General features: G+C 35.6%; 1 protein-coding gene across 5 annotated transcripts in view; it reads right to left on the bottom strand.

Moving 5' to 3' along the window:
- Positions 1-12,889, bottom strand: part of EXOC6 (exocyst complex component 6) — a 224,344-nt gene that overhangs the window by 139,635 nt on the left and 71,820 nt on the right. For all 5 annotated transcript variants that reach the window (XM_019445097.2, XM_019445095.2, XM_019445102.2 and 2 more), the window contains 2 exons: positions 2,444-2,596; positions 1,024-1,092 (listed from right to left, as the gene is read on the bottom strand). In XM_019445097.2, coding sequence (XP_019300642.1) covers positions 1,024-1,092; positions 2,444-2,596 — 222 coding nt within the window. The remainder of the gene's footprint in view (positions 1-1,023; positions 1,093-2,443; positions 2,597-12,889) is intronic.

The raw sequence follows: 12,889 nt of genomic DNA, 5'->3' as shown, positions 1-12,889 counted from the left end.
ATAAAATTTGGAATTGGTAACAGAAGAACTTTTGGGAAATTCACAAACATATGGAAATGAAACAACACACCCTTAACTACCTGTTGGGTTAAAGAACAAATAACAAGAAATTAGAAAATATTTTGAGATGAATGGAAACAAAAAAACATACAAAAACTCATGGAATGCAGCTAAAGCAGTGGTTAGAAGGAAATTTATAGCTGTAAATGTCTGTATTAAAAAACAAAAAAGATCTCAATCAATAACCTAAACTTCCAACTATGTGAAAGAAGCCAAGACACAAAAACCCACATTTACTATGATTCTATTTATATGAAATATCCAGAAGAAGCAAATCTATAGAGACAGAAAGTACATGAGTGGTTGCCAGGGGCTGAGGGTGGGGAGAATGAGGAGTGATTATTAATGGGTAAGAGGTTTCTTTCTTTGATAATGAAATGTTCTGGAATTAGTTTATTTATTTTGAGAGGGAGAGACAGCATGAGCAGGACAGGAGAGAGACAGAGAGTATCCCAAGCAGGCTTAAATTCAAGAACTGTTATATTGTGACCTGAGCCAAAACCAAGAGTCAATGCTTAACTGACTGAGGCACTCAGGCGCCCCAATAATGCTATTATTTTTCGAAAGAATAATTGTTTAATCAAAAATGAATATAATGTTGAAGAAGTAAACATATGTAGAAGCAATATATTTTAAAATAATTATGATGCAACACTAGCACAAATATAAGAAGGGTGAAATGAAAGTATATTGTTAAGGTTCTTCTACATGAAGTGGTATATCACTTGAAAGCAGATTATGATAATTTATAGAAAAAAGTAAGTGCTTTACTTGCAGGGAATATTTCACAAATATTTATGCATGAAGATTTACAACTCATTGAATTTATGGTAAGCCTTTAGAAAAGCAGGCCTAAAATGTGTACATGTCTTTCTTATTATACAGATATTTATGTGTGTATATACATACATATGTGCACATATACACAGACACAAACACTATACATATACAAAAGATACTCACCAAAACAGAATAAATGTGTAAACATCGGTAAACAGGAGAAAAATCAACCAGATCCTGAACAGTTAAGACCTGAGAAATAAAACCACATTTTAAATATCAAACTACTAGCTTACTGCTGGATAATGTAAGTTAAAGATAGACAAGGAGACTCATAGACTTCATGTTATAACATTTATCAACTATAAAAATCACATAGTATTAACACAATGCCTTTTAATTGTCTTGGCTTTTATTCAATAGTTCATTCTTTATGTATTAATCATCATTGTTGAGTATTTTAGATTATAAGGTAATTAAAGGACAGAGACTGTATATCACTAACATGCTTGGGAGGAGAGAATATAGAGATTCTCTGAATACCGATTAAGAAAGAACAAAAAAGTAAATTTCAAAACCATTTATTTAATTTCCAGAGACTAATCAGGACTCACTAATTCCACATTAAGAAGACACTAAACTGTCTTAGGCAGTTTATTTGTCTGTATTCAGTACAGTATCAGACTCCACAACATATGCATATACATACAAATACATGTGTGTACATACACACATACATGGAGATACACACACATAAATGCATATAGTCTCACTCATCTTCAGGCATATAGTAGAAACATACATACTGAACATTCAGTTGTTTTCAAAGCACAGAGAAGACCATGGGCATACATTCATATGGTTTATCAGTTAATTAAAAGTTCTACTATGCCCTGACTAGGACCTTAGAAACAGAATTTAAAATCTCAATGACAAAGCAAAACTTAACAGCCTCCTCATGGTATGAACTAAATTCAAAAAACATTCAAAGGAAAAGACAGAAAGTAGGCTCAACTGAAGACTTTGTGTACAGAGTAAGATTAGGAATAAATTTGGATATAGAGGATGAAAGAAAGTGAATATTTAAGAATAATTTCAAGTTTTCTAGACATAAAACTTTTTCAAGAATTAAAAAACTTGCACCATATTAGAACCATTCTGTAATATCTCAGCACTAATGGGGGGTGGGGGAAGGTGGGCTTTCCAGAATTAGTCTAAACAAGGTCAAGCCATCATGAAATTAAAAGTTTGCCACAGATAATTAAAATGAGTGATCACTACAAAAAAAAAATCATTACATTTACAATTTTACTGCTAATTATGGCAGAACACCCAGGTTCAACTACCTATGGCTTATAAATGTAATCTAGAATATATCCTGTTTCTCTGTCAATTAGGCAGTCTATTATTTCAGATGACACATTGCTCTAATAGCTCATTACAAACTGATCTACATAAATTCAATTTGCACATAGGAAGACTGACAGTCACAAAGATGTACATCACAACTGAAAAGAAGAAATTCGTGGAAAAAAAAAAAGAAAGAAAGGGAAGAAGAAGAGGGAGGGAGAGAAGGAGGGAAAAAGGAAGGAACTCCTGTCACCTCTTCTTCATTCTCATCCTCTTCCTCAAATGCACGTTTCAATTCAACTTCATTCCTTTCTTCTGGAATTCTACCATTGAAGTGCATATTCTTCCCAAATTGTACACGATTTTGCTTCTGCAAAGCAACACTGAAGGTTTTCTGCTGTTGTGCCTATATTGGAAAAAGAAAAATTCAGATTATTACAACAATTATTATGATCAAAATCAGTTCAAGAATTTGTTCATATTTTCCCATCTTTTTAATGGGCTTGGGTAAAGGATTTAGAGTAATGTCTCATTTTTTATTCATGATTTATGTTCTCAGTCTTCTTTCTGGACAGTTGTGCCAGGGTTTATCAATATTATTTGAAAAGACTAAGAACCAATTTTTGGCTTTGTTGATCCTCCCTAATGTATTTTGTTTTCTATTATGTTGATTTCTATTCTTGATTATTTCCTTCCATTTTTTTTTTAATTTTATCTTACTGTGGTAAGTGTACTTAACATGAAATTTACTCTTAACAAATTTTTAAGTGTATATGCATTTACACATACTAATATTAATATATTAATACATTGCTGACTATAGGTACAAGGTTATGCAGCAGACCTCTAGAGCTTATTCATCTTGCCTAACTGAAACTTTAGGTTTGCTGATGAGTAACTCATTTCCTCTTTGCCCCAGTTCCTGGCAACCACGATTCCACTCTGTGAGTCTATGAATTTGACTATTTTAGATACGTCACAATTTCCTTTTTAAAGACCGTATACCACATACCACTATACGTATATACCACATTTTCTTAATCCACTCATCTGTCAATGGACATCTGTATTATTTCTGTATCTTGGATATTATGAACAATGATGCAATAAGCATGGGAAGTGCTAATCTCTCTCAAGATTCTGATTTCAATTCGTTTGGACTGATATCTATCTAGGATTGCTGGATCATACTGTAGTTCTATTTTTAACTTTTTGACTCCCCCTCTCTCTGCCCTTCCCTCACTCATGCTCTGTCTCTCTCTCTCTCAAAAATAAACATTAAAAAAAATTAATAACTTTTTGAGGAACCTCCTCAAAATAGCAACTATACTATTTTGCATTTCCTCAACAGTATGCAAGGCTCTGATTTCTCCACACACCTGCCAACATTAGTTGTCTTTTGTTTGATAACAGCAATCATGAGAGGGGGGAGGTGATATATCCCACAGTGATTTTGATTTGCATTTCCCTAATGGTTAGTGATATTGAGCATTTTTTCATATACCTGCTGGCAACCTGTATGTCTTCTTTGGAGCAATGTCTATCCAAATCCCTAGCTGATATAAAAAAATTTTTTTTCTTTAATCTCTATTTATTTTTGAGAGAGAGAGAGAGAGAGAGAGAGAGAGAGAGACAGAGTGAGAGTGGGGAAGGGACAGGCAGAGAGGGAGATACAGAATCTGAAGCAGGCTCCAGGCTCCGAGCTGGCAATACAAAGCCCAATGCGGGGCTCGAACTCAAACTGGCTTGAACTCAAACCATGAGATCATGACCTGAGCCCAAGTCCCCCTCTGAACCAACTGAGCCACCCAGGCGCTCCCCCTAGCTGATTTTTAAATCAGGTCATTAAGGTTTCTTGCTATTGAGTTGTATGTAATCCTTATATATTGTGGAAATTAATCCCTAATCAGACCTACAGTTTGCAACTATTTTCTCCCATTTTGTGGATTGTCTTTTCACACTGTTAATTGCTTCCTTTGATGTGTAGAAGCTTTTTAGTTTGGTATAAACCCACTTGTTTTGTTTTTGTTACCTGTGCTGTTTGGGTCATATCCTTCTATTTTCTTTGAATTTGTTTATTGTTTCTCTAACTCCTTGAGATGAATATTTATGTCACTGATTTCAGCCTTTCTTTCCTAATTCATAAATTTAAGGCTTTAAATTTCCCTTAAATGTGACTTTTGCTGCACCCTACAAGTTTTGTCATACTTTCGTTATAATTCAAAATATTTTCTGGTTTAAATTGAGTTTCTTCTTTGATCTATGGATTATTTAGAATTTTACTTCTTAATTTCCAAACCTACAGAGATTTTCTACTTACCTATTTTTTCTGATTTCTGGAATAATTCCAATATGGTCAGAGAACATACTATCATTTCAATCCTTTTAAATTTACTGACATTTGCTCCATGAACCAGAATGTAATCAATTTTGGTAAATGTTCTTTAAAAAAATGTATATTCTGAAATCATGCAATATACTGACATATGTCAAGTAGGTCAGTGTTGTTAATCATATAATTTGAAAGGACTGTGTATTAATTTTGTCTACTGTTCTAGCATTTACTGAGAGAAGTGTATTATTAATATCTCCCATTATGATCAAGTTGTCAATTTCTTTTAATTCTGACAATTTTTGCTTTATAAATTTTATTTTATTATGGGAACAAATTTAGAATTATTTTCTTGATGAACTGAGTATTTTTATCTCTATGAAATGTTCCTCTTTCTTCTACTAATAATTTTGTCTTCAAGCCTGCTTTGATATTAATACATACAAATTTTTGCTTTATATATTTTGAGACTACATTATTATGGGAAAAAATTTAGAACTGTTTATTTTCTTGATTAACTGAATCTTTTTATCACTATGAAGTGTTCCTCTTTCTTCTAATAATTTTGTTTTAAAGGCTGCTTTGATATTAATACACACACATCAGTTTTTTTAATTGATGTTTGCATGAGGTACCTTTTCCATCCCTTTGCTTTCAACCTCTCTATATGTTTACATGTAAGGTATGTCTCTTATAAGCAGAATAACTTAATAGAAATTTTCAAACCCATATCAATTCTCCTTCTAACTTATATGTGGTTGTTGTCTTGCACTATTTTAAATAAAGGGGCAAAGGTAAGAGTTGATAGTAGCTGAATCTTATCAAAGTAAATATAATACAGGTATGTGAGAGGGAAAGGTATTATCCTTGTGCAAGTCATGATTTAGAGGTAGTGTGGGTCCAAAACCAACATGCCAGCAAAATAGTTGTCATAAAATAGTTTCTATAAATATGTAAATCCTATGTTTTTGTTTTACACAGCCAATATAATATATGCAATTTTACCCAAAATAGTTGTCCTGTTTACCTGTAACATCTCTGGGTTTTTAACTGGGATCATTTTCTGTCTGAAAATAGTATTTCTTTTATGTAGGTGTGCTAGAAATAAATTCTCTAGGTATTGTTTATCTGAAAAATATCTCCATTTCATCTCAATTTCTTTTTTTTTTTAAGTAAACTCTATCCCCAACTTCTTTCTTTCTTTCTTTCTTTTTTTTAAGTAAACTCTAACCCCAACATGGGGCTCGAATTCATGATCCCAAGGTCATGTCTACCAAGATGCGTCACACGTCATACTAACTGAGCCAGCCAGGTGCTCCCATTTCACGTCCATTTCTAAAAGACATTTTTTGGTGGGTAAACAATTCTAGGTTGACAGATAAGATTTGTTAGCACTTCAGATATATTAGCTCACTGTCTTTTGGTTTCCATTGATTCTGCTGAGAAGTCAGCTATAAATTAGTATTATTACTGTTCTTTTAAAGATAACAAATTTTCCCCTCTGGCTGCTTTTAAGATTTTTCTTCTTTTCTTTACTTTTCTAACATTTTACTATTCTATGCCTAAGTATGGGATTTCTGTATTTCTCCCACTTAGAATTCACAACACTTTTTGAATCCATGGCTTCAAGGTCTATCCATATTATTTATGTCCATCTCTCTTTCTTCCCTTTTGGGACTATAATTACACATATGTTAAACTTTTCCATCTTATCTCATATGTCTTTAAACTCTTTATTTTCTATCCTTCTGTTTCTCTGAGCTTCAATTTGGATAACTTCCTCTGACCTACCTTCTGGTTAATTAATTCTCTCTTTAGCTGTGTCTAAGCTGTTCTGCCAACTATACACTGAGTTCTTAATATGTTCATATATTTTCAGTTCTGAATTTACAGATGGTTTGCTTTATGGTTTTAACTGATCTGCCAAAATTCTTAATCTTGTCTTATAGTGCTTTGACTATGCTAACTTTAAAGTCCATGTCTAACAGTTCCATTGCTTAGACTTTGGTTCTCATCCTAGAGTTAGCTTTATATGAATTACCAAAGCATATATTCCTCTTCATTTCAATGAGTCAAGTTAAATAATGATTCAACTATTTTAATGACCTTCGGTTTGGAATATTGTCAGTTTTACAAAAGAATTCCCACTAATTCTTTCTTAAGTGAAAAACCAGCCACATAAAATCTAAAATACCAGAAAAATTAAAAAGATATACATGCATGAATGTACATAAAATATGCTGCCTTAACTTCAATTGATTATTGCTAGTGAAAAAAAAAGTTTAATTTTCTGAAGCCCTAAAGTTACATGGGACCATTTACTTCCTGAGCTGGCATGTGTGTCTGTTGGTGGGAGGGAGTGGTTCACTCTTTGGCCAAAATCCCAACTCTATGAAATATCCACTAACCAACCTCACGGAAGGAACTACAGTATCAAGCTGTCCAAACTAACTTTGTCAAGGGTTTTCTGTTTTCAGAGAAGTATAAATCATTTTTTAAAAGCACTGCTTCCAAACTGTGTTGTATGCAAAACTAGCAGTATCAACAAGTATTTCTTGAGAAAAGGTTCTATACTGATTTAAGTTAAATAAACATTATATACTGTATCCCTTTTCAAGAGATTTAGAATTCATAACTAAAGAAATATGCTTAAAATTAACTCAGACTTCCAAAAGTTATTTGACCATTTAGTCCCCTGTTTTCCACTATTAAAATGTGTGCCAGAAAATATAATATGGAAAGTGTTAACTGAGACTATGAATTTTAGGTATTTAATTGTTAATTAAACATTACTCTACTCACAGTGGGCTCATCTCTCACATTAGAAAGAGGGGGGAAAAACTACAAGTACTGTAGTACTACAAGTACTACAAGTTTTGTTTTTCACCTTACAAATTTTCTCTGGGGACACCTGGGTGGCTCAGTCAGTTAAACATCTGACTCGATTTTGGCTCAGGTCATGATCTCACAGTCATGAGGTGGAGCCCCATGTCAAGCTCTGCACTGAGTGAGGTAGCTGCTTAAGATTCTCTCTCCTTCTCCCTCTGCTCCTCCCCTGCATTCTCTCTCTCAAAAAATTTAAAAAATTTTTAAAAACAAAAAATTCTCCCCAAAGAAGCTAAAACTCAACTCTAAGATCCTTTAAAAAAATAACTTTTTGTGCGACTCAATTTGAGCATGGTACTAGATCCCAGGAAGTTAAAAATAAATTGGATATAACCCATCACTTAAAAAGCTTACTGCCTAGTTAAGGATACAAAATTAAGCAATTATAATGTAGTGAGAAAAGTATACAGGATATAGACTGAGGAGGAAGTGACCATCTCTTGCTGGCAAGAGTGAGACAGAGAAAGGCAGATTCCATAAACTAGGAGATGCTTAAGCCAGCTTTTGGGGGAAAATGCAGGAATTCAGCAGAAAGGAAATTTGGAAAAATGGAAGGCATTCTAAATAGAGGAAACAAACTGTGTATTCAAAAATTTGTAAGAAATCCATTACTGCTATATCACAGGAAGGAGTACCAGGAGATGAGGCTTTTGTTTCACGCTGAAGAATTCAGATTTAGGTAAAGGGTCACTGGGAGTCACTGAAGAGAAAGTTGTCATACTCACATTTTAGAATAGCAAGCAAAAGACTAGAGATAAGGAGAATAATTAATTTGATATAACAACAGTCTAGGTACACAGAAAGGAGGATACAGAATCGATAGAAATTGAGAAGCAGAACTGATCGTTACCGAGTAGAATTTAGTAACAAATTACATAAAGAATATAAATACTCCTGAAAAGTCTAAAGTGTTCCCCAGTTTCTGCCTTGTGAAAACTGGACATATTACTCTGTGACATAATAAACATAGGAAAAATCAATACATTTTGTAAGAAGATAGTTTACTTTTAGAAATGCTAGATTTGATGTGCCTACAGGATACTCAAGCAAATATATAACAAGTAAATCCACAAATGGGACATTAGATAATGGAATTAAGACATGATTAGGAAAGGTTTCTGTGATGAAAGGTCTGTTTAAGTTGCAGAGGTAGGGAGCTTGACGCTTTTTACAAGAAAATAATGGTAATAAACTCGGAAGAGTCCATTCCCTTTCAGTAGGAAATTCTCATAAACCTGAAATCCTAGGGCCCATGACTTGGTGGACTGCCTCAGTAGAAAGAGTCCAAAGCTGATTCATGAAAAAGAGGTCTGAGAAGATAAGTTTAATAACGAAACTTAGTTAAAACTGACTATATAATAGAACATGAACTTTAAGTGGTTTTTGTTTTGTTTTGTTTTGTTTTGTTTGTTTGAGAGAGTGCAAGAGGGGGAGGGGCAGAGAGAGAGAGGGTCAGAGGGTCCAAAGTGGGCTCTGCACTGATAGCAGTGAGCCTGATGTGGGGCTTGAACTCATGAACCGCAAGATCATGACACTCAACTGACCGAACCACCTAGGTGCCCCTAGAACATGAACTTTAAACTATCATTGATATCCTTGTGCTGAAAATACCTTACCAAGTGATTATGGGTTTTTTATCCCCATTACATACACAGAACTCCTTGCTCTTAGGAGACTTAGGAGAAAAAGTACTGAAGACATTGTGATGCTGAAAGCAAGAATGTAATGTTGAAGAACTCTCCAGTGTAGAAGAACACTCACTGATCAGAGACAATCAGTCAAAAGGACTTTCTTTATATCCTGAGAAGAAATGGGAGATGCTACAAGAAGAATCAGAGGCTCCCCTGATTCTCATTTTATTTATTTTTTAAACCAAGAGTTGGATTTTTTTTTTAATGTTTATTTATTTTTGAGACAGAGAGAGACAGAGCATGAGCAGGGGAGGAGCAGAGAGAGAGGCAGACACAGAATCTGAAGCAGGCTCCAGGCTCTGAGCTGTCAGCACAGAGCCTGATGCGGGGCTCAAACTCACAGACGGTGAGATCATGACCTGAGCCGAAGTCGGACGCTTAACCGACTGAGCCACCCAGGCGCCCCCCCCCCCCAATTCTCATTTTATTATAGAATGCTTCAGTCCTATTAAGTATCTCTTGAAGTGTCAACAGTGAAGGACAAAGATGATCACTTCAGAGAAAAGCTATGACATCTCATACTTTATTCCACCTGAATAGTGAGGTAATATCCAATCTTTTTGGTTCCACTTTCCTGGGGCTTTCTTTTATTTTTTTTTTAAATGCTTATTTTATTTTTGAGAGAGAGAGACAGAGAGAGAAGGGGACAGAGGACCTGAAGCAGGCTCTGTGCAGACAGCAGAGAGCCCAATGCAGAGTTCACTCTTAGGAACCATAAGATCATGACCTAAGCTGAAGTCAGATGCTTAACCGACGGACCCACCCACTCGTCTTTCCTGGGGCTTTCTTAACGGATGTAGTTCTCTGGGATAATGACAGTCTCTAGATTCAGCATCTCTGGATTCTTCTGAACTCTAGCTTCAAACCTTATTCTCTCATACTTACTTAGTCTTTATCTTTTCCAGGCTATTAATCTAAGGTTCCAACTCTAGCCTGCTGGCCAACACTTCTACCACTTCTTTTCCTATGCTACTGCCCACAATGAATCACATTTCTATCATTCCAATGGTAAGGAAAATGGCCTCAGACGTAGCTTCCAAAGGAAAGACAGGAAATTAACTTTGGCTTAAATTATCTTTTGTAGCTTTTGTTTATTCACAGAAAACAAATATATATTTTTATCAACCAAGTATTTATCTGAACAAAAGATGCTATCGAAAATAATTTGAGGGGTGCCTGGGTGGCTCAGTCGGTTGGGCGTCTGACTTCGGCTCAGGTCATGATTTCACTGCTTGTGAGTTCGAGCCCCACATCGGGCTCTGTGCTGATAGCTCAGAGCCTGGAGCCTGCTTTGGATTCTGTGTCTCCCTCTCTCTCTCTGTCCCTCCCTCGTTCATGGTCTGTGTCTCTCTCTCTCTCAAGAATAAATAAAACATTTAAAAAAATGTTAAAAATAATAATTTGAAAATCAAATCTGCTATAGCCCACCTGTAGATAAGCTACAGATAAGCAACAGTTAACGGGAAATTCTTTAAAAAGAAACAACTTTAAAAAACATTATTGCACAAATCTTACATTATTATATATGGTTTTCATTTATTATTAAAGTATATTGATCCTGATAAAGAATTTTCAAAATCTATACATCCCCAAAATAAACAATTTACTAAACAAATTTATTAAATCTGTTAAACAAATTAACATAGAATACTGTGCAAAGCTGAAATGATTAATAGGAATATAATGGAGATTATCTGATTTGAAGATAATTCTGGAAAAAGTTAAAGTAGAGGGGCACCTGGGTGACTCAGTCAGTTAACCATCTGACTTTGGCTAAGGTCATGATCTTGTGGTTCATGAATTTGAGCCCCACACTGGGTTCTGCACTGGTGGTGTTGAGCCTGCTTGGGATTCTCTCTCTTTCCCTCTCTCTCTGCCCCTTCCCCACTTTCTCTCTCTCTCTCTCTCAAAATAAATAAATAAACAAAAATAACTAATTAAAAAATAAGTTAAGTAGGGAAAAAGTTCATATACTGAATTTTAATTTCCTCTGTTGTGACAGTCTGATACAGATACATTGCTTTAATTAAAAAATAAAATAGGGGCACCTGGGTGGCTCAGTCAGTAAAGCGGCTGACTTCAGCTCAGGTCATGATCTCGCGGTCTGTGATCGAGCCCCACATTGGGCTCTGTGCTGACAGCTCAGAGCCTGGAGCCTGTTTCAGATTCTGTGTCTCCTTCTCTCTCTGACCCTCCCCTGTTCATGCTTTGTCTCTCTCTGTCTCAAAAATAAATAAATGTTTAAAAAAAATTTTTTTTTAAAAATAAAAAAATAAAATAAAATAAAATAGAGGCACTGGGTGACTCAGTTGGTTAAGCATCTGCCTTCGGCTCAGGTCATGATCTCACAGTTTGTGAGTTCGAGCCCCACATTGGGCTCTCTGCTGTCAGCCCAGAGCCCACTTCAGATCCTCTGTCCCTCTCTCTCTCTCTCTTTCTGCCCCTCCACTGCTCCTGCAGGCACATGCATGAACTCTCTTTCTCTCTCTCTTTCAGAAATAAATAAATAAACTTTTAAAAAATAATAAAATAAAGTAAAAAGCTTCTCTGGAAGCCCTGGCAGGAGAAGGAAGCGAAGGTCGCACCTGCAGGGTACTCTCTGGCTCTCAGCTCAGGTGCTACCCAGTCTGCCTCCCTCTGCCCCACCCTGCCCCACCCTGCCCCACCCTGCAACAGAGTTGCTGTGAACATCACAAGGACATGTTTTCATTTCTCACTGGAATTATCTGGAAGAACTGCTGATTCAAAAGGTAGGTACCTCAAGCTTCTCTAAAGTAGTTTCTAATACTTGAGAAAAAAAATTAGGAGGACTGTTTTATTTTTATGACACTGTGATTATTAGAAGTTTTAGTTAAGAAATTTTAAAGTATAATCACTTTAAAACTTTTTACTAAAAATTTCAAATATAAACAAAGTGAACAGATTAATATAATTAACTCCCAAGTACTCATCACCTACCTTCAACAATATTTATACATTCTTGTGTCATCTATGTATCTTTACCCACTCAGTGCACAAACACACACACACACACACACACACACACCAATGATTTTTTACAAATTTCTTTGAGGTCAGATTTATATATGCTGAGATGTATAGACCTTAACTGCACAATTTTGACAAGTGGATGCACTTTTAGCATAAGACAAAACATTTCCATCTCCCCAGAAAGTCCCTTCATGTCCCTTTCCAGGCAATCTCCCCAACCAGAGGCAACCATTGCTCTGATTTTTTTTTAAGTTTTATTTTAGTTTTGAGAGATACAGAGCATGTGTAAGCAAGCAGGGAAGGGGCAGAGAGGTGGGGGGAGGAGGGGTGGGGGAACATAGAGATCTGAAGCAGGCTCCATGCTGACAGCAGAGAGCCCAATGTGGGGTTCGAACTCCTGAACCCTGAGATCATGACCTGAGCTTAAGTCAGACACTTAACGCACTGAGCCACCCAGGCACCCCATGACTTTTTCCCTTTGGTTTCTCCTGCTTTAACAACTGCAATATAAATGGAATCCCACAACCTGTGCTTTTTTGTGTGTCCAGCTTCTGTAGTTTAGCATAATGCCCAGGAGATTAATATTTGTTTTTGTACATATCAGTAATTTCATTCCTTTTTATTGCTAAGTAATACTCCATTATATTTTTATACAGCACAATTTGTTTATCCACTCCCCTGTTGATGCCCCTTTGGGTTGTTTCCAGTTTGGGGCTAATCGTGAACAGAGTTGCTGTGAACATGACAAGGACATGTTTTCATTTCTCACTGGAATTATCTGGAAGAACTGCTGATTCAA

This window comes from Panthera pardus, unplaced genomic scaffold (genome assembly GCF_024362965.1).
Source record: "Panthera pardus isolate Hobbes unplaced genomic scaffold, ASM2436296v1 HiC_scaffold_22, whole genome shotgun sequence".
Lineage (NCBI taxonomy): Eukaryota > Metazoa > Chordata > Mammalia > Carnivora > Felidae > Panthera > Panthera pardus.
This window is presented reverse-complemented; position numbering and strand designations above follow the sequence as displayed.